The sequence below is a fragment of the Chiloscyllium plagiosum genome, chromosome 20, assembly GCF_004010195.1.
Source record: "Chiloscyllium plagiosum isolate BGI_BamShark_2017 chromosome 20, ASM401019v2, whole genome shotgun sequence".
Taxonomy (NCBI): Eukaryota; Metazoa; Chordata; class Chondrichthyes; order Orectolobiformes; family Hemiscylliidae; genus Chiloscyllium; species Chiloscyllium plagiosum.
The window spans coordinates 51,557,813-51,584,828 of record NC_057729.1 but is presented as its reverse complement, the minus strand read 5'-3'; the positions used below and the strand labels follow the sequence as shown (position 1 = coordinate 51,584,828).

The 27,016-nt window shown below is 41.9% G+C and overlaps 1 protein-coding gene across 2 annotated transcripts in view; it reads right to left on the bottom strand.

Annotated features, from left to right (window-relative positions):
* Nucleotides 1–1,451: 1,451 nt before the first annotated feature.
* samhd1 (SAM domain and HD domain 1) overlaps nucleotides 1,452–27,016 on the bottom strand; it is a 65,789-nt gene continuing 40,224 nt past the window's right edge. Inside the window, exons 10-16 of one of the 2 annotated variants that reach the window (XM_043710809.1) lie at nucleotides 25,052–25,143; nucleotides 23,458–23,573; nucleotides 21,025–21,164; nucleotides 15,672–15,764; nucleotides 11,907–12,011; nucleotides 9,902–10,039; nucleotides 1,452–6,880 (exon numbers count right to left, since the gene is read on the bottom strand). In XM_043710809.1, the coding sequence (XP_043566744.1) occupies nucleotides 6,731–6,880; nucleotides 9,902–10,039; nucleotides 11,907–12,011; nucleotides 15,672–15,764; nucleotides 21,025–21,164; nucleotides 23,458–23,573; nucleotides 25,052–25,143 (834 nt within the window). In that variant the 3' untranslated portion in view covers nucleotides 1,452–6,730. Of the gene's footprint in view, nucleotides 6,881–9,901; nucleotides 10,040–11,862; nucleotides 12,012–15,671; nucleotides 15,765–21,024; nucleotides 21,165–23,457; nucleotides 23,574–25,051; nucleotides 25,144–27,016 lie in introns of those variants that run through there. The other variant, XM_043710811.1, reaches the window with a different exon arrangement.

Sequence of the window (27,016 nt, the reverse complement as noted above, 5' to 3'; positions counted from 1 at the left end):
CTCTCAGAATGTCATACCCAGAGATACAAAGGAAACTTGAAGCAACAGACCTTCTAAGGGGTGGATTGTGATCTAATAACTACAAAGATAACAACGAGATAATGACTCCCTATTCAACAGCCAGTCACCCCATGTGGATTATATTCCAAACTTCAGACATATTTTCAAACTCACTTGAGTTCTGGAAGTCAGCTTGTCAGCAGCCAGACAACAAGGAACTAAAAAGACATTTTCATACCCTGAATGCTGGAATTCAACCACAATCAAATGAAATCAGAACTACAGAATATCAACCAACCTGCAAAACTCAGGATCATGAACCTGACCAACTCCACTGCAACAGCTATAACATGCAACACTCCACTCTCCATGAATGATTCTGATTGTTCTGTAGACCTGTATGTTTTTCTAATGTAGATGCTTTTGGACACGTGTATGTGTTGCATTACTAACTCTTCTCACCTTTAATAATGAATAAACTCACTGTTAACACAAGAAAGCCAAATTAATTGGTTTCTTTCATAACATTAAATCATTTGAGTCTGGATCCTTTTGAATTCAAACAGAATGTGCTGGAAAACCTCAGCAGGTCTGGCAGCATCAGTGAAGAGAACGTTTCAGGCCCAGTGATCCTTCCTCAGACCCGAAACGTTAAATCTGATTTCTCTTCACAAATGCTGCCAGACCTGCTGAGCTTTTCCAGTAACTTCTGTTTTTGTTTCTGATTTACAGCATCCATAGCTCTTTTGGTTTTTCTTTTCGAATTAACCTTGTTATGAAGAGGGAGTAAAAGGGGGAACAATTTCATCTTTCATCACCCAGGACCTTACAGTTTGGAGCATCCCATCTGGAACCATAACGAGTTGGGGAAACATTGCAGGCTCTGGTTGCAACGAGGGTTATAAAGAAATGCATTACAGACAGAAGTTCCAGAGCCAGATTAAGTGTTGAATGACAGGAAATACTCAATTGTAATCTGTTTCAAAGGACTGGAGTGGGAGGAAGGGAATCCTTTCTGATCATTACCCAGTGAAGTTTCCTGGACAATGGACTTTTAAAGTAATGACAGGATATGGGCAAGAGACAGGGACATCAAAGCAAAATACTCCAGATTCTGGAAATCTGAATTAAATAACAGAAAATCCTGTAAAAATATTTAGCAGGACAGGCAGGTGTGATAAACAAAGCTAATGCTTCAGACCAATAACCAGAAGGATGATAAAGAATCCTTCCAACATGTGCGGTTATAGAGCCCAACTGATGAAATACTACCCAACCATCTCCCAAACTATTCCTGGAGTTTCAAATTCCAAAGGGAAAAAAAGTATTCAGTCACCTCTCAAATTTCAACTGCAATAGATGTGCAGCTATATTCAAAATGCATGTTACATATTTATTTAATATACAGAAATTTAAAAAGAAATTAATCTTTATTACCATTTTGGAAAGTGCAAAATAATTATATAATCAGAGTCAATATCTCGAAGAACATTTTTTATTAACCAATTACAAACTTTCTATAAAGAAAAACATGCCAATAGCTATAATGTTACAAAGTCTGACCAAAATGTCTGAACGGCATAAATATTTACATCATAAAAGGCACAGTGCAGGTAAATGCATAGATGGGAATCCCTGTGTGCGCAATGTATCGTATTGCCACTTTCAATTCACATCACACAGCCTGCAGAAGGCCTGCTAGAAATGAATTATCAGCGTACATTTGAAAGTGCCCCCTCTCCAGGCACCTCATCATGAAATATCCATTATTCACGTTTAGTTGAATTCTAACTAAAATAAGGAAGACGAAAGTGAGGATGGATGAAGGTCCATTTCTTGAGTAGAATTAGAAATGTACGAGACTCTCCTCACCTACATCACACAGTGTCAGGGCAGCATCTCCCGGACCAGTCACGCCCGACTGTTACCCTCCCTGATAACCACCTTATTAGACGTTGTCATTAAAAGAGGGAGACTGCAATGTGCCATTATCTTGAACAATGGACCATCAGATGATCATAAAATCAAAACACTGAGGTGTCTGTTAATATAATGATCTAGTTTCGAAAGGCCACATAACCTTCAGTTGATGACCTTCCCTCAAGGTAAAGATGGCTTTAGAGAGACACAATTAGAAATTGTTAGCAACCCTATTACTGTGACTAAAGAAAACAAAGGCAAATATTTTGTTAAATATGCAAAAGGTGCAAAGTATATACTTCCAAAGCATTCTAGTGGATTTACTGCAATAATTATTATTCGATTAAAATGTTAAGCTAATAGACTCCTTCTGCATGATAATCAATGCTCATTTGGGAATTCAAGAGAAATTTCTTATGTACAGAGAGGCGTGAATGCAGAATTCAATACCAGTTGGAAGCATTGGGAATAACATAGTAGAAAGATACAGTGGGAGCTTGATACACACAGGAGGTCAGGAACAGATTATGCTGGTAGAGTGAGACTGAGTAGGGTGAGAGAGGGTTTCTGCTCATCATAAATATCAAAACAGGACCATGAGCTGAATGGCCTTTTTCTGCATCATACTTAGTTTGTAAAATGACCTTTGTTACCTTCCCCCCTCCCCCCCACCCCCCAAGTAGTTTCCACACCTTTTGCCGAAAGGTCAGGGCTACCAACAGATGAAACCTCAAAGCAGGTTCTTTTCAAACAGGATACAATCTTTTCGTCAGGTTGAGAGAAGGATACCAGGTTTCTACATCAAAAAGGATTCTGCAAGGATACATTCAACAGAGTAGGGAGGCCTCCACCCATTGCAGTGCGTATAAAGTGCATGAAAGGCCTTGGGCTTGTTCCTCACAACACCTTTTCAATAAGCCCTTTGATTCAAGAGCCACCACAGTCTGAAGTTTTGCAACAGATCAACGATCATTTGGTCTTGCTCCCTATAAACCAATACATGGAAAGTTTCCTTTTTTATTAACTGCAGATTAAGTCTGCATTCTCACAGCCATTTACACAGTACTGCTGCATAATTCCTTTGCTTCAACCCAAAGTATGAGTTCCTGGTTGTTAACACTGTTACAATGCCACAGGCTGCTGCATTGAATGAATCTATGTCTCACATCGGTCTGCAGCGAGGAGATTATTCATATCAAAGGTAGCAAGTAATGCCATAGTCTTCACAATGTTAAACTGACAAATCAGACCATGGCAGCCTCTCTCACAAAAGGAGATGCGGAAGCAATTCTGTGCCCAAAGTACCCAGATCTTGCCAGAAGTCCTGCACCACCACTGCAGGAGCAACATGTACAAGAAAAGTAAGTGTCAAAATGAACTGTCCAGGTTGCTGAGTAAACGACGACAGATGAAGCGTTATCATCTTTTTGTTGAGAACTACCAGTCGAAACACCAAGTGATCAACTTGCTGCTGTAGAGCTCACCTTATATTTCCTCCATGATTAAAGACCGCAGGAACAATCAGAGAGGACTGAAGTGAGCGAAGTACAAGGGATGAGGTTAAAAAAAATCACATTAACTCATGTGATGTGAACATGGGCCTTGCAAATATTTATGGATCATAGCTCCTCTGTCAATTCAGAATCACAATCTGATAGGATAAAAAGTAACATTTCAACATATGATGAATGCCAAATTATTTTATTCTATTAATCACCCCTCTGCTAAAACATAACTCATCTTGCTTGCAGGATTAACTTATCGAAGCATTGCACAAGCTCCTCCTATCTTCTGGCAATGCTCAATTCAATTCTGTAACATTTCCCTCTCCCAGCATTCTAACATTGTGACAAGACAATCGAAGTCTTGGTAACATTTGCTATGCCTTTTGGAAATTCTTTACAAGCAAAAATCAATAAACTCTAATAACAAGTTCAATGCTTCTGCAAAGAACAGTTTATATTTTCCCCTGATTGCTCTAAAAGTAAACAGGTCACACTGTACAAAACTGTATATTGCCTACTTTACCTGATCATAACACAATGGGTCCCAGCAAAGTACTTGAAAGCTTAGGGATTTCACCAGGTAAAAAATAGGAACAGCAAACTGATATTTTACCACCATAAACCTCACCAGAGTCACAAAAACAAAGTGACAAAGCAGTGTTAAAGTACACACTAAAAATAATTTAAAATTAATTACACAACACAGCTTTGTTATCTTGGTATCCAAAAAATGGAGCAACAAAAGTTAAAATTCAGGCCCTAGTACAGGGTAAACAGGCTCTCAGCCATTCCAGAAGTCAGTCAATGACAAATGCTGTCTTCCTGGAAATGTAGTAAATTACTTATGCACTGTACCACTCCTGAGTATGTTCTGATACAACAGTAAACAGAAGTGGCCCAGGAAGAGCTCCCTCTCATACACCACCCCGCCACTCCCATTCACCCCTGGACTCAAGGGTAGCCATGCAGTGCACTCATAAACCCATCCGACTGCCTGTGGACAAAGCCACACTTCAACTATTTTTCACAATTATTCATTTATCTTGTGAGATGTCAGCTTGCATACAATAACTTGCATTTATGTAGTGCCTTTGAAGTAACCTGAGAAATATTAATGGAAGGAGATAGGAGGACCTCTACGCCAAGGCTCCAAAGTACTGTTTGATGACGTGCCAATATGAATGTCACTGACTGCATTTTGCTCTGGACAGTACACATTGCAGTTGGACCAAGTTGGTCTCAATTCTATTTAATTTGTTAGGAATAAACCACGTCAAATTCTGAGCAGTTGGAAGGGCATGGTCTGGTTTGTCATCATTAGGCAGCACAACATGTTGTTTGGTTACTCAGCCAGGACACTGCTCCCGGCTAACAGCAAAGCAGAACAAAAAGGGAGATGCTGTGGGGAGGAGTCTGAGCCAGTTCTTGACAAATCCCCTCAAAAACAGACTATCCAGATCCACAGACAACACAGCAGCATCTCAACAAACCCATGTCCTTTGTCCTTAATCTCAAATTTAGGCCAACTGCTCACAAACTTATTTTCCTGTTGGTTGCAGAGGTACTGAATTCTAAATTTCCACCATTACATAAATATGGTAGAATGACGCTCAAAAGGAGGAGCTCAGGGAAAAAAAAGAGGTGCCATACTCAAATCGAGTAATGTGTGCAGATACATGTACACTGTACATAAAAACAAACCTCAAACTGAAATGTACACCTTACATTGATTCACAGGATCAGTAAATCCTCCACATGTCCTAGTATAAAAGTATTTATTATTTCCTTAAAATATTTGGGATTTGGTCACATTGTCTTTTAATGCCTGTGGGATTAAGGTATTTTCTGTTGGATATATCATCGACATCAAAAAGCTTCATTTTTGGGATCACGATTTGTACGTGATGGGATTTTACACTGCACTGTAGGGAACGATAAACTGAGAGATGGATATTAGACCAGAGCTACATGTTCCTGTGCAGTTCTCCACAACAGCACAAATCTTGACTTGAAAATCACTTACATAACCCATATGCAAGGTTAAGAAGTATTGTAAATGACATATTCAGTTTGCTGACATCTACAGGACAAATTTTTTGTTTCATAAATCTGCATATACGGTATTCAGTCAGGAATTACTGTAAACATGAGGTGATTCAACCTGTAATATCCAGAAGCCAGTTCAATCTAAGTTAAATATTACCTCAACACCTGAAAAGAGTTACTTGATCGAATCTAGATTGTCCTCTGCCCTAGCTTATCCTAGTGGTACAATATCCAAATGTACATACATGACCTTTATCTTGACAATGGAAACTCTTGCCAGAATAATACAGTGCTTCCCAACCTTGGATTATCTTCAGTCCAGTGAGCGGCATCTGCTCCATGTACTGACCATCGGACCCCTACAGCAATATTTACCAATCAGATTCTAACAAAGCAATTGGGAACACCAGCCACAAATTACCCTCCCTCTAACTGTGCAGGAAAATGTATCACAATTTATCAAATTTCTTCCAGGCTCCAGTGGCTAAGGTATAGCAGCTTTTTAAGATTAAAGTATTTTAAATTGTATACTGAAGAGGTAACATACTGAGAAGTCACAATGTCGATAACACCAACTACAAACTCGAAGCAAAGCAACAGTTACTGGATGCATGCAATATAGTCTTCTGCTGATTTGTTCTATGATGGTAAGGTAAGTAAACTAATGAACAAGCTCCTAACAACATCAAATTTCAATGGCCAGGAAACATTAGACAACATAACCCTTAAACCTGAATGCTGATGAGAAACCATCAACTGCCCTATCTTCTCAACGCTATGTCCTAGCAATGGAAACTCCATTGCTCTCTCTCTCATCACTATTTATAAAAGAAACTCAAAAATATATATATAGCAAGCAGAACAGAGCAAGTAAAATGCTTAAATTTTAGGAGTGAATCCCATTAATGGTCCTTCAGTACCATTCCCAATGGGAACCTGTAGATGGCCTACTAAGCAATATAGAGAGAAAAAAACATACATTTTTATTATTGATGAATGCCTGTCATGGGCAAATGATGGTTCAATGAGCTGTTGGTTTTATAAAACTAAACGTTCCTCCAAATCAGAACATTTTCAAAGCTGTTTAGACTGGGGTCTAATTGCACAAAGATATCTTTTCCCCTCTCTTTCTTTAAATGAGAAAATATTGAAGAAATTAACAGTTTTAAAAACATCAAAATATTCCTGAAGGCATCCCACTTCCATGCGACTCCATTAATGGAAGTCACCCAAGGGTTCCCAGAAAGGTATCACAGACTCTACTTGAAAAGCTGTATCTTGGCTCGGTTACTATTGGGATGGGAATTAAACAGAAGCTCGTCTTTGTCATCAGAGTCATCAGCTCCACTGTCACTGTCGTTCCAGTCAGGTTTGAGTGGGGTCAGCTCAGGAGCAACGATATCACCATCCTGTAAATAAATATGAAAACGGGGTCAGGAACATTGGCTTTTTTGAAAGAGAGAATAACTGGCAAATGTAAGTACTGGAGAAGCTCTGTGGGGGGGGAGGTCATACAAGAGGGGTTGGCCAATTAAAGATCTCAATACCCCCAGGGCTGGCTGGCTTGGTGTTCCTTTTTGTCTTATTTATTAGTTGGACATGGTCGTCACTGACTGGGCCAGGATTTATTGCCCATCCCTAGTTGCCGTTAAAGTGGTGGTGAGCTGCCTTTTTGAACCGCTGCTTTCTGCCTGCTGTGGGTTGATCCACAAAGCTACTGGGGAGGGAATTCCAGGATGTCGACCCAGTGATAATAAAGGGACGGCAATGTATTTCCAAGTCAGGATGGGGAATGGCTTGGAGGGAAAGAAGCAGGTGGTGGCGTTCCCATGTATCTGCTGCCATTGTCCTTCAAAATGGTAGAAATAATGTGTTTGGAAGGTGCTGTCTAAAGAGCTTGATGAATTTCTGCAATGCAACTTGTAGATATGGTACACACTAATGCTACTGAGCATCAGTGATGGAGGGAGTGGATGCTTGTGGACGTAGTGTCAATCAAGCGAGCTGCTTTGTCCTGGATCATGTTAAGCTTCTTGAGTGTGCACTCATCCAGGCAAGTGGGGAGTATTTCATCACAGTCCTAAGTTGTGCCTTGTAGTTGGTGGACAAGCTCCTGGTGGTCAGGAGTCAGGTGATGAATTAATCCCCACAGGATTCCTATCGCCCTAACGGCATTGTGGATCTACCTGCAGCGGTTCAAGAAGGCAGCTCACCACCACCTTCTCACGAGCAGCTAGGGACGGACAATGAATGGTGGTCCTTGAGTGAATTCTAAGTAAATGACAAGTACAAGTGACCATCATCCAATCAACTTCCCTCACCCCAGTCAATTTTCTCATGACCTCCCCCCTCTGACCAGGAGTACCTGATTCACCCAGTCTCACAGCAAGCCCTTCAAAAGCTGATGCACATGGAGGTTGAGCAAAACATGCGACAGATTTTCGGACCAGTGGGGATAAACCTGTCCTCTCTCAGTATCCACACGTTTGTACTTGCCAGTTGGGGTCACCAATAACAATCTGGGAGCACCGGTGAATTCTTCTGCCCTCCTCCTGGGGCTCAGGATGAGATCATCCATCGCAGCACCAACTGTAGCCCAGCATGGGACTTTCAAATCACTGCGTTCCTGCCAAATCCCATGTTGCTCTGATTCACTGAGGCTACACAGAAAACTCCCCACCTGTCAAACTTCCTTTACATTAACGTGAAGGTGGACATATTGAAATTAATAGGGAAAGCATGACAGCAGACACATGAGGACTCCAACTGTTCCATGCATCACTGGGCTGAACCAGAATGCAAGAAAGATTTGCATTTATATAGCACTTTCCACAAACTTAGAATGTCTCAAAGTTCCTTACAGTGAGTGTAGTAGTTTTGAAGTGTAGTCACCGTGGCAATGCAAGTGTAGCAGCAAATCTCTGCACAGCATGTACCCACACACACAGCAACGTGATGGTATCCAGGCTATCTGCTATTATTGATATTTATTCAGGAATGAATATTGATCAAGGCATGCGAGAGGAACTCCCTGTTCGTCACCATGACACAGCCTCCGATCTGTGGTATCATCCTCATAAAAGGTATGACAATGCTGCTCCTTTAACAAGGTTATGGTGTCCTTGACTTTTTTCTTCCAGAGAGGTCATAAAAAGACACAGACTCTGAAAAGTTCAAGTTGGATGGGTTGTAAGGTCGGTTTGATTATAGATAACAGATACTGCCCCAGCCAAAAGGCTGTCAAGGCTTTAAAGAATAAACCCTTGCACAATGAAACGGGAGTGGCCAGTTCTCCCAGCTCAGTTTTTCTTTGGTTTGGTTTGGTTTTTGGAAGAGTCTGGCTGTGCACAGAAAGCAGACAGGCAGTGTTGAAGCAGCTGGACCTAAAGAAGCAGGTTCATGCTGGCTCTCTCTCTCTCTCTCCTGCAAGACCCTGTGCTTGACTTTACCTTTTGTGCCAAGGAGTGTTTATGGGGATTGTTGCAAATATTTGGAACAGCATCATTAAGTTGGTATAATCTGCTGGGTTTGCGGATCGGTTAAGTTATTCGGTATTCTGTTCTCTTTTGTTTGTTTTTCATTTGGTAATCTTGTAAATAAATTGTTTTGTTTAAAACCAAGTGGTTTTACCAGCTGCATCTCTCCTGGAATATGCACTGTATATCTTCTTAAAACAACGAGCAAAGTTAGGGTCTGGGTTACTTTCTTGAAATGTTTTGAGTGGTTCTGGCCTGATCCATAACAAAGGCATCATTGTATTGCCTTGTGTTTTGCACTTACATTCTATTACATTTTGTAAATTGTTTCATAGCACATGACCCATGTACAATGAATTATGCCTGTAAATTCTCAACAACAAGAGTATAAATACCGTGGGGTTTTTTGAATACTTGTATTAGTTTGGGAAATACTGACCAAGATTTAAAAATTCACTGCCTGCCTCCCAATATTTTTGACTTTATTCATGGACTATAGACGCCATTACCTGGGCCAATATTTATTGCTCATCCCCAGAGGGCAATTGCCAAGTAACACTGCTGTGGGTCTGGAGTCACATGCAGGCCAGTCCAGGTGAGGGTGACAGATTTCCTTCCCTCAGGGACATTAGTGAAACAGATGGGTTTTTATGACAATTAAGTGGTTACACCATTTTTACTTGAACTTTTTATTAACTCAAATTTCACCAGCTGCCCTGGTGGGATTCCAACTCCTGTCCCAGAATATTAATCTGGGCCTCTGATTATTAGCCTAGTGACATTATCACTCCAGACTTTGGATAACACCAAAACACCTGGCATTGGGTGAGTAAATGGACTATGAATCAATCACAAGGTGATCTTGTTTGACTTCTATAGTGAGATAATATTGTAATATTTCAGGATGGCAACATAAAGAATACAGAAGTGACAGTACAGTCTCGAGCTCCCTACCCTGGGTTTACTGAAATTCTTGTTGATGCACCACTGTACAAAGTGCTTCTTGGCTGCTTCCACACTTGGCTGATCAGACTTCTTGCAGTACACTTGGATCAGCTGCTCAGTAAACCTCTCTGGCAGCAGCTGAGACACCTGGATGGGTACAGGAGGAAGAAAGTTAATTTTTCACACCGAGTAAGAACAAATGTAGTGACGCTGAAGTTCCTGGGATAATGCAGTGAGTTTCAACATCACATCAGAGTCAGCTGAGGCTCTCTCAAGTTTTCGAACTGTGGCAATGGGCAAGTTATCGCATCCCACCATCTAAACACACAGGAACATTCAATCACAGACCCTGTGAGATTGTGTGAGTGAAAGAGTGCGTGAGTGACAGCACGAGTGAGAGCGTGCGAGAGTGAGACTGCGCGAGAGTGGGTGAGGGAGGTATGTGCGCGTGCCCGCGAGTCTGTGCATGTGTGAGAGTGGTCCTGATGGGTATGGGTGAAGAAGGCTACAAAATATCTGGATTGGAGAGAGGGAATGTCCAAGCAACATTGCTGGGATGGATAAAGCAAGGTGGGGTGTTGGATAGAGGAGACTACAAGAAGGGGGTAGTGAGTAAAGGAATGCTGTTAAGAGTGGAGGAAGAGAAAGAGGGTCCAAGAGGGAATGGGGAACAGGTCCCCAATGGGAGGGGAGGGAAAGCTGCAATGAGATGGGGAGAGTGAGCAGACGTAGGCAGCAAGGACAGTTTTAAACCATCAACAAAGGTAAGGTAAGGTAACTGGAAGTCTGAATGTCTAGAAATTGCTAATGTTTAGAAAAATGAGAGATGATCTCATTGAAACATACAGAATTTGTAAAGGTCTTGACAGGATAAATGCTGAGAGGACGTTTCCCTTCATGGAAGGGTCTAGGACCAGAGGGCATAGTCTCAGGATAAAGAGGGATACTGATTTCAGACTGAGATGAGGAAGAATTTCTTCTCTCGGAGGGTTGAGAATCTTTGGAACTCCTTGCCACAGAGAGCTGTGGGGGCAGAGTCCTTGTGTACATTTAAGGCTGAAATAGATTCTTGATCAGTCGGGGAATCAATGGTTATGGGAAGGGCAGGAAAGCGGACCTGAGGAATGTTGAGATCAGCCATGGTCCTATTGAATGGTGAAGCAGCCTCGAGGGGTCAAATGGCCTCCTCCTGTTCCTGCTTGTGGTAACAAATTCCACAGAGAGGTGGTAGAATCCTTAGCTTAAGGCTGCATACGGGGAAAAAATAAAGTGGGTGCTATTGTAACGAACATCATAATCTGAGATCAAGGTCTGAGAGGTAGTAAAATGTAACTGCCTAATTAAAGTCTTCCAGTTTGTGCTTTTACGATTAGCCATGACTTACCCCACCTACAGGAGATGTATTTTAATTGATGGTATTTAGTGCAAAGAAGTGTGCACCAGTTAATTCAAGGAAAAAATCTTTTGTTGCTAATTTATGCTTGTTGCTGTGTGCCAGTTTCAATACTCGGTGCTTGTCTTGTGTATTGTGGCTTTACTGAAAAATGTGTTGCTGGAAAAGCGCAGCAGGTCAGGCAGCATCCAAGGAGCAGGAGAATCGATGTTTCGGGCACAAGCCCTTCTTCACGTTTAGTGGACGATTGATAATTATTCAGTATATTCATAAATTCTTCTAATTCTGCTTGAGAGAGAGTGCGAATACCTCATGTGTCAACACAAATACAGAAGGCACTATGTGAATGCGTCACCCAATGTAGGAGTTACTGCGACTGGAAAAGCAGAAATGTAGCCCTCAAGAAGTGAAAAAACAAACTGATTTCGACCCTCTAAAGAACTACCCAACACCTCAAAAGGCAGCGGCTGCTGTTGGGAAAAACAGGAGCAAGCTCTAGACAGCTTTCCCAGGCTGTCCGCACAACTGCCTCACTCACACCATGCCTTCAGTCAGTGCATAACTGGAGAGTGCTCACATTTTAAAACCAGAATCGATTTCCTCTCCAAGGATTGAGGTTACCTGGTCTTTCCGAATTTTGATTGCCTGGTTGGGGTTGTGCTTGCAATAGAAACGGATCTTGTTAATGGGGTTTTGTTTTGCCATCCCATAATCCATCTGAACAACCTAAATAAGAAGAAAGAGATGATGAAGTTCTAAAACTTTTTCATCAGAAACATTTCTGCCCCTATTGCATGTCGCTTTGTTGGTAAACTGACTAACATCTAGAGAGAGTGCCTTCCATGAGCTTATATCATCCTAAAGTGCTTTATGCTTGATATATGTTTTAAAAAACATTCATCGTCATAATGTAGGAACCGTATTAGTTTACTTATGCGCAGCAAGCTCTCACAAAACAGAGTTGTACAGCACAGAAACAGTCTCTTCGGTCCAACTTGTCCTTGCCAATCAGATATCCTAAATTAACCTAGTCCCATTAGTCAGCACTTGGCCCATGTCCCTCTAAACCCTTCCTATTCATGTTACCATCCAGATGCCTTTTAGATGTTATAATTGTACCAGCCTCTTCCTTGGCAGCTCATTCCATACCACCATTGTGTGTGAAAACATTGCCCTTCAGATCTCTTTTAAATCTTTCTCCTCTCACCCTAAACCTATGCCCTCTAGTTTTGGACTCCCTTACCCTGGGATAAACACCTAATTCACCCTATCCATGCCCCTCATGATTGTATAAACCTCTACAAGTCTTCCTCCGACACTCCAGGGAAAACAGCCCCAGCCTATTCGCCCTCTCCCCATAACTCAAACCCTCCAACCCTGGCAACATCAGTTTCTGAACTGTTTCAAGTTTCACAACATCTTTCCTATAGCAGGGAGACCAGTGTGTTGTGATCATGACTTGATAACCCTGTTTTAATAATGTTTGCTGAGGGACAAACATTGACTCTAGCAGTCTTGTGGCGTAAAACATCTGGGTTCAAGTCCCACCTAACCCAGCACTGCATCATAACATATTCTGCTATAATGCACATCTTGTTAATGTAAGTTCGCTGTAATGTGATTGACAAATTTGGGACACTGCTTCAAAAGCACGAACTTCTAAAATGCATGTTAGCTATAATGTATCTCATCGCCAATACCTTAGAAACAGCACTTAAAGCACGATTTTTCTATAATGCAGGATTGTAACAGAATGCGACCTTCGCATTATAGAAGAACTACCTGTAATTGAAAATAATTAAATACTGATAAAGGACAACAGAAGATGGGAAAAGAGTAGCAACAGGTTAATGTGATTGTTACGTATAAAGAAGGCAATCGGTCAAGATCAGATAATTTAGCTTAATCTCAGTGGCGGGAAACACTGGAAACCACAGACAAATGTGTAATACAAAAACATCTAAAAATCCATTTGAAACTTTATCCTGAAGGCAGAATATCTGGAAGTGCAGCACAACATCTCTCCACTGGGATTGTGAGCATATATTTCATGCTCCAAGCTTCTGGAGTGGGATTTGAACCTGCAAAGGTTAGCAGAGCCAAAAGGACAGTTACTTCACCTCCCCAACAAAAGACTGACACTTGGATTTATTGAGAAGAGGTACCCTGTCTATCAGATGAACAAATGAGCAAACTAAGGGGAAACCCATGCCACGTCATTTCCAGCTGAAAACAGATTAGGAAAGGAACTAGATTAGACAGGGAGGATCAATCAATACATAAATAAGACATAACAAGCTCTAAATTTATACTAGGCTAAATCACAAAAGATAGCATTTTAAAACAACATTATCGATGTTTCAATTTATGGAGAAGCAAACTGCCCTGCTAGGGTTTAATTCACACTGAAGAACAGGACTTCATGAGAACGTATGTATATAGGAACAGCAGGAGGCCATTCAGACCCAAAACCTTGTTCTGCCAATGAATCATGGCCAATCTGCATCTTAACTAATACAGACTCACTTTTGTTCAACAAGGATATTAAATGTTACAGAACCAAACAAAAACACAGTTTGGAAGTTTTCACTTTGACCTCAACCTCCAGAGAGTCTTTGCTACCCTTTGTGCGAACAAGTGCTCCCTGATATCATCTTCAAATGACCTGGTTCTAATGTTAAGGTCATGTCACTTAAAAACAATGAGGAAAGAATGATCTTATCTTGAATAACAAAACACAACTGGGAATTCTACAGAGGACCATGATGTGTTTCCTTATTGGGGCCCGAATCAGTGTGACATGTCACTGGCCAATTGAAAATCAAAACATACGAAGGGGAGATTGAAAGACCACCTCTAACCCATTTGAACAATCACATTTGTTTTTTTTAAGTGCCAGTCCGCAAGAAAAGTAAATTGTTCCAGAATCCGTGCATTAGCTCCTTGGCCAATATACTGGACAAAGCAAAGTTCTGGTTGCACGAGATTTCAGCAAAGAACAAGCACCCCACAATCAAGAAGATTGTGGGCGGCACGGTGGCACAGTGGTTAGCACTTGCTGCCTCACAGCGCCTGAGACCCGGGTTCAATTCCCGCCTCAGGCGACTGACTGTGTGGAGTTTGCACGTTCTCCCCGTGTCTGCGTGGATTTCCTCCGGGTGCTCCGGTTTCCTCCCACAGTCCAAAGATGTGCAGGTCAGGTGAATTGGCCATGCTAAATTGCCCGTAGTGTTAGGTAAGGAGTAAATGTAGGGGTATGGGTGGGTTGCGCTTCGGCGGGTCGGTGTGGACTTGTTGGGCCGAAGGGCCTGTTTCCACACTGTAATGTAATATAATCTAAAAAAAAGGAGGAACAGTAAATTAAAGACAAATCAACTTAGGCTGGCAAAGAGGAAATCCAAAGTTGACTCGACAATTTCGAACACATAGCACCATCACAGGGCTCCACCATTACTGATGTCACCTCCTGCACAAAGCAGCTCAGTGAAGATAAAATACAGCCAGTCTCAGAAGAAGATCTTAGATCTCCTCTGTGGTGCCATGAGAAAGCTCCAAGAATGCACGGTTACCATTAGTTCCACTATTAACTAGACTCATCTCCTCACATTGAAATGCAGGCACAACAGTTTGCAAACTTACACTCTGGCCAAGAGGGAATATCAAATGAGTGTTTCTAGGTTGACCTCAGTAGATTATCAACTCCGTCAGCAGGAACACTCAGTGCATAAGGTTTGGCCCCGAGCATGAATCTAGCATATTCAAGTCCCACTCCACAGATTTGGGCACATTAACCCAGGCAAGCACTACATTTCTGGATTAATTGCAGCACAAACTGGTCAGTAATTTACTACTTGATTCATCAACAACTCCGCCCTTGTTGTACTGCGACTTTTATGTGCACGTGTGAATCAGCGTGTGTCATATGCACGTGTGTGCGCGCGTGTACATTCTTGCACACTGGAAACGACGAATTAATATTGACATTTCACTGGTATTTTCAAGATGAAGTGGAACGCAGTCAGATTAATGGGTCAAGTTAGACAAGAGAACATTTAGTTTCAGTTGAGTTGGCAGGGTAAATACTGGCAGCTGCATCTCAAACAAACTAAACAGTCCCTCACCAAAGCTCATGTAGACAAACATTACTCAGGTGACGATCCCTCAGCCAAAGCTTATGTAGACAAACATTATTCAGCAGAGATCTTGAGCCAGAAGAATAAGAGTTTAATTCTCCCGAGCTCACATGTAGAGGAACTTTAATCAAAGTTTCAGTTGATGTCTGTAATACAATAAGCTCATTCAGTAACGCTCACAATTTGAACCTTTGACCTTTCATTCAAGGATGGGGAGTAGAAGCAACTCAACCTCAACAATCCAAACACTTACATTTACAATGAAATCTTCTGGAGCCAGTTTTACATCGAGAGGTGTCGAAGGGATAGCTGCAGCAATCTGATTGTTCAGCTCATTGATTTCTTCCTAAAAGAATTAGAAGATTGCGACAGTTTGTCCTGAAGTTCTTTTTATGCAAAAATGAAGTTACTTTACAATAAAATTTCCATCAAACCTCAAAAGCAAAAGCAAAACGGTCAAATTCATGTTAAAAATGTTCAACCAATGTTCACCCAAATAACTGAGCAACAACTCTTTCTATTCATATAGCACCTTGAACGCAGTAAACATCCAAGGGTATTTCAAAAAGTTATCAAATTAAGTGACACGAAACCTCAAAAGCAACTATTAGGATTAAGATGGATGACCAACAAAGAAAATTGGTAAAGTAATATGTTCAAAGATATTTCTTAAAGCAAGCAAGACAGCAAATTAGAGATTTACAAGGAAATCTCACTCTTTAGGTCTTAGACAACTGAAAATATGGTGGCAAAAGGAGGATCCAAAGAAATTCAGGGATGCAGAACAGACCGGAGTTGGTAGAAGGTTTTGGCTCAGACAGAAATTCAAACAAGGAGTTGCTGAACCAGGAGCCAATGGGGCAAAAGCAGGAGAGATGGGAGAATGGGGCGTGGTGCAGGTTAGACCACACACATCTGGAAAAAGGAAGGAATAGAATTTCCTGTGTGATTTGATTTGGTTTGATTTATTATTGTCACATGGACCTAAGTAGAGTGAAAAGTTTTGTTTTACATGCAGTACAGGCAGATCACAATACACAAGGATCACAGGGTGATAGAACAAAGATCTGACTGCAAAGAAGGTGAATAAAAAATAAAATCAGCTTTAGATTTGAAATTTGAGAGGTCTATTCAAAAGTCTAATAACAGTGGGGAAGAAGCTGTTCTTCAACCTGTTGGTACGTGTGCTAAAGCTTTTGTACCTTCTGCCTGACAGAGAGGTTGGAAGAGATTATAAACAAGAAGGGAGGGGTCTTTGGTGATGTTGGCTGTCTTCCCGAGGCAACAGGAAGTGTAGATAGAATCAGTGGACGGAAGGTTGGCTTGTATGATGGACTGGGCTATGTTCACAACTCTATGCAGTTTACTATGGGCCTGGGCAGAGCAGTTGCCATACCAAGCTATGAAGTGTCTGGATAGAATGCTTTCTATGGTGCATATGAGCTAGTGAAAGTCCTTATGTTTCCAAGAGAAGAATGGTGAACAGCAAGCAAAAGGACAGAGTTGCAGACTGAGCATAGGACAGACTTAGAGCACAGCACTGCAGATGTGCTCGGGAGATAATGAGGAGTAAAGTTTAAGAGGTGTGAATGAAACTTTTAGCAACACTGGGAATGAAGCCAGAACTTTAGCTGCCAAAGAATCAAAATACATGGTCAGAACGTGCAGTTTCTGGGAACAACCAGCTGTTCTCAGTATTTCCTCCTTATTCCAGTTTTTATAAATGACTTGGATGAGGTAGTTATGGGTTAGTAAATTTGCAGATGTCATCGATAATATAGAGGGCTACTGCAGGCTGCAGCGCGACATAGACAGGATGCAGAGCTGGGCTGAGAAATGGCAGATAGAGTTCAACCTGGATAAATGCGAAGTGATGCATTTTGGAAGGTCGAACTCGAATGCTGAATATAGGATTAAAGACAGGATTCTTGGCAGTATGGAGGAACAGAGGGATTTGGGTGTGCAAGTACATAGATCCCTCAAAGTTGCCACCCAAGTGGATAGAGTTGTTAAGAAAGCATATGTTGTTTTGGCTTTCATTAATCGGAGATCGAGTTTAACAGCCATGAGGTTTTGCTGCAGCTGTACAAGTCCCTGGTGAGACCACACTTGGAATATTGTGTCCAGTTCTGGTTGCCCTACTATAGGAAAGATACAGAGGCTTTGGAGAGGGTGCAAAGAAGGTTTACCAGGATGCTGCCTGGACTGGAGGGCTTGCCTTATGAAGAAAGGTTGAATAAGCTTGGACTTTTCTCTATAGAGAAAAGGAGGAAGAGAGGTGACCTGATCGAGGTGTACAAAATAATGAGAGGAATAGATGGAGTCAATAGCCAGAGACTTTTCCCCAGGGCAGGATTGACTAGTACGAGAAGTCATAGTTTGAAGATATTAGGAGGAACGTATAAAGGAGACGTCAGAGGTAGGTTTTTTACGCAGAGAGTTGTGAATGCATGGAATGTGTTGCCAGCTGTGGTGGTGGAAGCAGAGTCATTGGGGACAATTTAAGCGACTGCTGGACATGCACATGGATAGCAGTGAGTTGAGGGGTGCGTAGGTTAAGTTACTATATTTTACATTAGGATTAAATCTCAGCACAACATCATAGGCCAAAGGGCCTGTTCTGTGCTGTACTTTTCTATGTTCTATGTTCTATTCAAACTCATTCTCAACTACTTTCCTGTGGGAGCCCTGGTTTGCTGATTTTTTATTCAAAAGGCTATAACCTAAAGTAGGAGTTGGACTGCTATAACTGCAATACTAGGAAAGTTGTTTGCAACTTGAAAATCAAGTTTTACACATTTTTTTGAGCTGGAAGAAAGAGAAAAACTGAAAAGCACCTAGGATCTTTTGTGTCAAGGAAATTCTACCCGGCAACAAGCCCTGATCAGTTGAGTGCTAATAACAAGGGGCCAGTGCCAAGAGCGTGAAAAATACCCAGATGCTACAGACATACAGCATCCCTCTCCTTCTCCATGTGGGCAAACGGACACAAACCTAAAATAAAGAATTCATACAACATTCTCGTTCATCTGATCACTCACTCAACTGAAGGATGACCATCAGCATACAGATAACAGAATCTTTGCAAGAGCACGGTGGCACAGTAGTTAGCACTGCTGCCTCGCAACGCCAGAGACCCGGGTTCAATTCCCGCCTCAGGCGACACTCTGTGTGGAGTTTGCACGTTCTCCCCGTGTCTGCGTGGGTTTCCTCCGGGTGCTCCGGTTTCCTCACACGGTCCAAAAATGTCCAGGTCAGATGAATTGGCCATGTTAAATTGCCCATAGTGTTAGGTGCAGGGGTAAACATAAGGGTCTGGGTGGGTGAACTTCAGCGGGTCGGTGTGGACTTGTTGGGCCGAAGGGCCTGTTTCCACACTGTAAGTAATCTAATTACGGCAAGAATCAAAGTCAGAATTTTGTTTACCCTGTATATATTCCCTTTCCCAATAAAGTCATGACATCTGACAAGGATCCAGATATCAGAGTGATGGTCGGGCATTAAAGCTGGAGAAGTTCAAACGAAAGCAGAAATGAGGCCAGTTTCCACCCGTGGGTAATTCATCAAGGTCTACCACAGGGGTAACTAGGTAGCAGAGATGAACAAACATACCTGTCTCTGTACATTACATCACATATGGCACGCAGCTGGGAGAGTTAAAATAGTAAAAATAATCTCCCAAAATGACTGGAGAATGTTGCTGAGCAAAGAGACCTTGGAATGCATGTTCCTAACCCTGTGAAAGTAGTTTCGGTTCGACGGGGTAAGCAAAGGTGGCGTTTGGTTTGCTTGCCTTTATTGGTCAGGAGTTGGGATGTCACACTGTTCCTCTACAGGACATTGGTTAGGCCACTGTTGGAGTACTGCATTCAGTTCTGGCCTTCTTGCTAATAGGAAGGATGTTGGCGAAACTTGAAAGGGCTCAGAACAGATTTACAAGGATGCTGTCAGAGTTGGAGGAATTGAGCTGCAAGGAGAGGCTGAATAGGCTGGGGCTTTTCTCCTGGAATGTCAAACACTGAGGAGGGGGGGTACCTTCCAGAAGTTTATAAAATTTGGAGGGGCATGGATAGATTGAATAGACAAGGTCTTTTCCCAGGGTAAGGAATCCAAAACCAGACAGCATAGGTTTAAGGTGTGAGGGGAAAGATTTAAAAGGGATCCAAAGGGCAACTTTTTCATGCAGAGGATGATTTGAATGAACTGCCAGGGAAATGCAGGAGCTTGTACAATTACAACATTTAAAAATACATCTGAACAGGTAAATGATTCGTAAGGGTTTAGAGGGAAATCGGCTAAGTACTGTTTAGGATATCTAGTCGGCATGGGCGAGTTGGACTGAAGGGTCTGTTTCCATGCCACACATCTCTATGACTTCACTGGAAGATGCCAAAGTTAGTAAGTTTGTGGGTGACATCAAAATTGATGGTCTAGTAGACCGTAATTGCAGCTAAGATTACAAAGGGATATTGATCAATTGGGCCAATGGGCTAAGGAGTGGCTGATGGAGTTTAATTTGGATAATTGCGAGGTATTGCATTTTGGTAAGACGAGCAAAGGCAGGACTTATGCAGTTAATGATAAGGCCCTGGGTAGTGTTATCAGCCAAAGGACTAGGGGTTCAGGGATATGGTTCTTTAAAATTTGCATCACTGGGTGGTTAAGATGGCATTTAGCACGCTTGCCTTCATTGCTCAGACCACTGAGTACAGGAGTTAGGACACCATGTTGAAATTGTACATAATTCTGATGAGGCCACTTCTGGAGTACTGTGTGCAGTTCTGGTCACCGTGCTATTGGGAGGATATTGTTGAATTGGAGAGGGCTGAGAAAAGATTTACCAGGATGTTGCCAGGACTGCAGGTTTTGAGTTTATAAGGAGAGGCGGGATACGCTGGGCCATCTTTCAATGGAGTATAGCGTGATTGAAGGGTCCTTTACAGAGGTTTATAAAATCATGAGAGGCAACAAATAAGGTGAATAGTAAGAGTCTTTTCCCAAGGATGGGGGAGTCCAAAACTAGGAGGCCTAGGTTTAAAGATGAGAGGAGAAAGATTTAAAAGGAACCTGAGGGGCAACTTTTTCACACAAGGGTGGTCTGTATGTGGAATGAACTGCCAAAGGAAGTGATAGTTGCAGGTATAGATACAACGTTTAAAATACATTTGGATAGCTACATGAAAAGGAAAGGGATAGGGATAAGAGGGATATGGGCCAAACGCAGGCAATTGGGACTAGTTTATTTTGGGAAACCTGGTCGGCATTGATGAGTTGAAACAAAGTCTATTTCCCTGCTTTAGGCTCTGTGACCAACACAAGGAAGAATTAGTAGAAGTCAGCAACTAGCAAATTAAGTTAAACTAGAAGACTTTCCTTCTACAGAAAGCAATGAGAATGTGCAATGTGTTGTCTGATGGAATGATTGAAGCTGAAAGCATTAATACAGGGTGCATTAATACGGTAGAGAGAGGAAAGGAAACAGGATTGGAGGCAGGGTCAGGGTTGACTGGGAGGAGGTTCACGAGAATTACAAGAACTGGTTTAGACTAGTTGAGCAATTTGATCAGTTTTTATGTTGACCATGCTACACTGTGCAAAATACCTACTGGTTGGATGGTCGTTTCAGCTTCAGGTTGAGTTTGACCAATCCATTTGTACAACTTCCGACAAAGGATGTTGTTCAGGATTTCCCGCGCAGGTTTCAGTTCGGGTCGAGATGAATTCAGGATCTGTTGGAAGATTTCATCTGCAAAAAGTAACAATCAAAATGTCAGTCAACTCAGGACACTCTTGTCTCTTCTGCACTGATAAAACAGTGATTATCGAAACAAAATGCTCCAAGACATAATTAATATCACATTCCAGCACAGGTCAGAGAAACATTAAGCATTTGGAGAGGGTATTCTCAAATCTTTCCTTGTATCTAAAGTCCCTCATTCCTGGCATCATTCTAGTAAACGTCCTTCGCACTCTCTCCAGGATTTTAACATCTTTTCTTAAATAAGGTGCCCAGAACTGAACACGATACTCCAACAAAAACAGAAATTACTGGAAAAACTCAGCAAGTCTGGCAGCATCTGTGGAGAGAAATCAGAGTTAACATTTCGGCTCAAGTGACCTCACCTAAGTACTCCAAATGTGGTCTGACCAATGATTTGTAGAGGTATAGCATTATTTCCTTGCTTCTATACTCCATGTCTTATTTTATAAACCCAAGGATCCTGTGAGCCTTCTTAACTACTATTTCAACTTGCTTGGCCACCGTCAGAGAATTACGCACCTGAACCACAAGGTCCCTGTGCTCCTGTTCTCCCTTCAAAGCTCCCCCTTCCTCAACCACCATCGAGTCTGTAGTGTCTCTCCATGTTTCTTCTACCAAAATTCATTACCTCATTTCTCTGCATTGCAATTTATCAGTCAAGTTTCTGTTTATTTGACCAACTTGTCAGAGGAGAAAGTGAGGACTGCAGATGCTGGAGATCAGAGCTGAAAATGTGTTGCTGGAAAAGCGCAGCAGGTCAGGCAGCATCCAAGGAGCAGGAGAATCAACGTTTCTGGCATGAGCCATTCCTGAAGAAGGGCTCATGCCCGAAACCTCGATTCTCCTGCTCCTTGGATGCTGCCTGACCTGCTGCGCTTTTCCAGCAACACATTTTCAACTTGTCAGAGGGACCATCATGCTCACAATTCACTAATTGCCCCAGCTGAGTATCAGCTACAAATTTAGAGATTTTGCCCTCAACATCCATCTCAAAATCATTTATACAGATTAGAAAACAGCAAGAGCCCCAACATCGATCCCCAGGGAACAACAGTTTCAAATCTCCTCCAATCTGAGAAATGTCCACTTCTATCTACCCTGCAGCCAACTTCGAAGCCAAGCATCCATCAATCCTGAACGTTTCTAACTTGCTAACCACCGTTCCATCTGGCACTGTATCGAATAATTTCTGAAAGTCCAAAAATGCAACATCCATAGCACTACCTCATCCACTGTCTGTGTCACCTCAAAGAATGTGGTTTAGTTTGTCAGACATGACCTGCCCTTGACAAAGGCCATGTTAACTATCTAGCGCTAACTGTACACTTGGAGAAAAATAAGTTACATTATCCTGTTTTATGGCCTCTGTCAGATTTCCCTCTATCAATATCAAGCTGACAGGTCTGTACTTTCCTGGGTTAACCTTTGCCCCATCTTTTGCAACTTTACAGACCTTTAGTTTGTTGACTTACTCTTGGGACATGGGCATCGCTGATAGCCAGCATTTACCGCCCAACCTTAGGATGGTGGAACTTGGATTTCCCATGGACCTGCTGTTCTTGTCCTTCTAGCTGGTAATGGTTACAGGTCTGCTGTTGGAGGGGCCTTGGAGAGTTACTGGTCCCCTGGTATGACTCCTGTGTTCAGAGAGGCCTGGGAAATTTCTGTTAATAACCCCACTATTTTCTTCCTTACCTCTCTCAGCAGTCTAGGATGAATCCCATTGGAGCCAGTGATTTCTCTACCTGGAATGCTGCTAATCCCTGCTCCAATTTCTTGTATTCTTACGCTTCCAGTTAGTTACCCAGGAAAAGTTAGCCTGCCCCAGCCATATTCTAACCCACTAACCTCCCTCCCATTCCAGGTGCTTCCTGAACTTCAAACACTCAATACCTCCTTCCCCTATCCTAAGCCCCATTGGCAGCCACTTCGCACACAGGCTCCACTGGTATCATACTGACACTCTACTTTCCCACCACTACTCGCATTCTAATCCCTTAAACTACTGCTACCCAAACCTCACAATGACTTTACATACTCACCTTTCAACACAGCCCATTAAAACATCCGGCTTGGTTGCTGGGCATGTGTATTCCAGAACAACACCCTGGACTGCTGATGAAGGGGACCTCGGTTTGGGCTCCCATAATAATCCTGAACCATTGGTGGTGGGTGGTGGTGGCAGTACAGGGGTGTTGGGGAGGAGTGGTGTTGATTTCATCCGTGATATACAACCGTGATCAGTAGCCCTCACAACATTCCAATCCATAGTGCTCACCTGTGAGTTTGGTGTAAGCCACCATGTCATCGATTGCTTCAGACATTTTATAAAGCTTCCCATCCGTGCCACTTATCTCGATGTATGGATCTGCAAGCACCAGTGCCTCAGTGATCCTGAAGGGTGAAATAGTTTCAAACGTCTGTCAGCAAGAGGAATCCAATAGCTCAAAGGGTCCATTCGCTGTGTCGGAAGGGAGCAGACTGTAGCTCAGGGTTAATCACTGGTCTGTACGGAGTTTGGATAGCTGATCAGACACAACCACAACTGTATCTTATTGGTCTCAGTACCCATATGATGGGGTGAAACAGGAGCATTAAAGGAAAATATAAACCAGTTAGGTTTCCTAATCGTGACCAAGAGAATGTGACAGAAATTACATAAATGACAGAAAATGGTTGCAAGTGATTTGGATGAGAATTTAGGAGGCATGGTTAGTATGTTTGGGGGTGACACCAAAATTGTTGGTATAGTGGACAACGAAGAAGGTTATCTAAGATTACAAACACATCTTGATCAATTGGGTCAAATGGGCTGAGGAATGGCAGATGGAGTTTAATTTGGATAAATGCAAGGTACTGCATTTTGGTAAAACAAACATGGGCAGGATTGGAACAGTTAATGGTAGGGCCCTGGGTAGGGTTGTGAAACAGAAAGACCTAGGGATTCAGGTGCATAATTCTTTGAAATTTGCATAACAGGTAGACAGGCTAGTTAAGAAAGCAATTAGCACACTTGCCTTCATTGCTCAGACTATTGAGTATAGGAATTGGGTCTTCATGTTGAGGTTGTACAGGACATTGGTGAGGTATCTATTGGAGTACTGTGTGCCATTCTGGTCATTAATCGGGAGGATATTATTTAAACTGGAGAGGGTTCAGAAAATATTTATCAGCATGTTGCTGGGAATGGAGGATTTGAGTTAGGAGGAGAGGCTAGATAGGCTGGGACTTTTCTGACTGGAGTGTAGGAAGTTGAGGGGTGACCTTATAGAGGTGCATAAAATCATGAGGGGCATAGATAGGTGAATATTAAAGATCTTTTCCCTAGGATGAAGGACTTCAAAACAACAGACATATTTTTAAGGTGAGAGGGAAAAGATTTAAAAAGGACACGAGGGACAACTTTTTTTTTTACAGAGAGGGTGGTTCATGTGTAGAATGAACTGCCAAAGGAAGTGGTAGACACAGGCACAACTAACATTTAAAAAACATGGATAGGAAGAGTTTGGAGGGATATGGGCCAAACGCAGGCAGGTGGGACTAGTTAGTTTGGGAACAAGGTTGGTGTGGACTGGTTGAACTGAAGAGTCTGTTTCCAAGCTGTATGGCTCTAGGAAATGTGAAAACATTGCCCTTAGCGAAGGGTACACAGGCTTGACTTAGAGGTTGCCTGGGATGTGCTGATCAACTGCCAACTCTCACCAACATGCATTCACACTCAGGGTTTGAAGTGCCAGAGGACTACTGAAAGCATGGACTCATACCTTAGCAGGAGTCCCTTCAGGAGGAAAGAAAAACCTTAAGCCAGAATGAAAGGGATAAAACTGAAGCGATGTCCCAGAGAGAGACAGCTTCAGTGTAGCTATACTCACATGCTCTCAATAATATTGCACACTCTGTGCTGATAGGCTCTGCGATGCAGGGTGTTACGTGTGTGAAACATGTTATACATGTCTCCAACTTCCTGCAAAGGAAAACATAAAACTGGAATAAACTCTAGTTCATTAGAGTACAATAAAGTCCTTGGACAGATATCCCGGAGCAGAATTTGACATTGGGTAATTCAGCCAAAAATGTCAGTGGGTACTTAATTGTACCTGATTGAACTTTATTTACAGATGAAGACAAATACAGAAAAGGGAGCCATTCATCTACTGATTGTAAGGAGGGCTGGCAGTGGCATAGTGGCAATGTTCTGGATTACTAACCCAGTGACCCCAGGTCAATGCTCTGGGCACATGTTTTCAAATCCCACATAGCAGATTGTGAAATTTGAACTCAATTTTAAAAATCTGGAATTTAAAGCTAAATGCTTGAAACTTTATAAAAGCTTATGGAGTTCACTCATGTCCCTTTGGGTCGTACCCTGGTCTGGCCAACATGGGACTTCATAATCTGGTTGAACTCTAAATGCCCTCCTGGCATGACACAAAGATCAAGGAGCAAAGAGATGGTAAACAAGTGCTGGCCCAGCCAACGACACCCACATTCTCTTCGAATAAAAAAAAACGCAACTATCACAAATTCTAATTGTTTCTGTGATGAATGGAGGGTTTTCATGTTCAGTAAGCTATCTCATCGCCCTTTGTATATGTTGATTGATAAGAACCTCACCCCCATTGGTCCTTTACTCACTCTCCTTATCTTACTCCATTCAATCAAAGGTTTTGGGACTTACCTTTTCCATACCATTTAAAGTGAAATACACTTCATAAAAATATCTCAATTTTTTTCCCCCACACTATTACATGCCAGAACTGGGTTTACATAAACAGCAACTCCACCTGGTGCAAAGTGCACAGTGAAAACAGACAAGAAATTTAACTCTTTTAAGGAAATTATACTGAGACAAAGTTCCCTCAGACAAAAAGTGACATCATGCAACGATCTGAAAATATTAGGACAAGTGACTATAAGTTTGGCTTTAAAAGATAGCAGCTTTTGAGAAGCATCTTAAAAAGAGAAAAGAGGTGGAGAGATTCAGGGAAGAAGTTTAAAAATTTCGGAACTCGGTGGCTGAAAACATGGCCACCAATGTTGGAACAATGAAAACAGGGCATTGCAATAGAGGCCAGAATTGAACCTTAGCTACTGATTAAGTTAATTACAGAAGTCAAAGCCACTTAACCCATAGTTTTTCAATCCAATTGAATGTGTGGATCTGGAGGCTGGAGAAGGCTAAAGGAATAGGGATGGGCCACCCAATGGAGAGATCTGAAAACAAGAATGAGAACTTTAAAGTTAATTTGTTGCTGGATCAGAAGCCAGGGTAGGTTAACGAGTTTGATAATAGTGGGTGAAGCAAGCAGGATGTTAACAGTCAGAATTCCCAGGAACTAAAGAAAGCTGTTTAAAAATTGGCAAAAAATACTTATCAAGTTTCAAGATTTGATAACACAAAATTAAAAATGAAGCATTTTCAGACTTGCAATCATAAGATTCTCTTGTTGTCATTAATGTACATCATGTCATACATTACAAAGTTGAGCTGCCAGCCATTCCAAAAGGTTCTAAAACCATTCCCTCGAGGCACCCACACCCACTATAAATAAAATGGGGCAGATTAATCTAAAATCTCATATTGGGATTCACATGGTTCATATTCTAGTCTGTGGCATCAGTTCTCTATAATTGTTTGTACATCAATCTTTTCCTAATCTGTTCTCTAAATAACACTCTGCCATTCTGTTTTCTCTACCAAGTGGACAATTTCACACTGATCTACATTAGATTGCACCTGCCATATATTTGGCAACTCACTCAACTTGTCTAAATCGCCCTAAAGCCTCTTTACATCCTTCTTACTACTCTCACTCCCCAGCTAGCTTTGTCGTCAA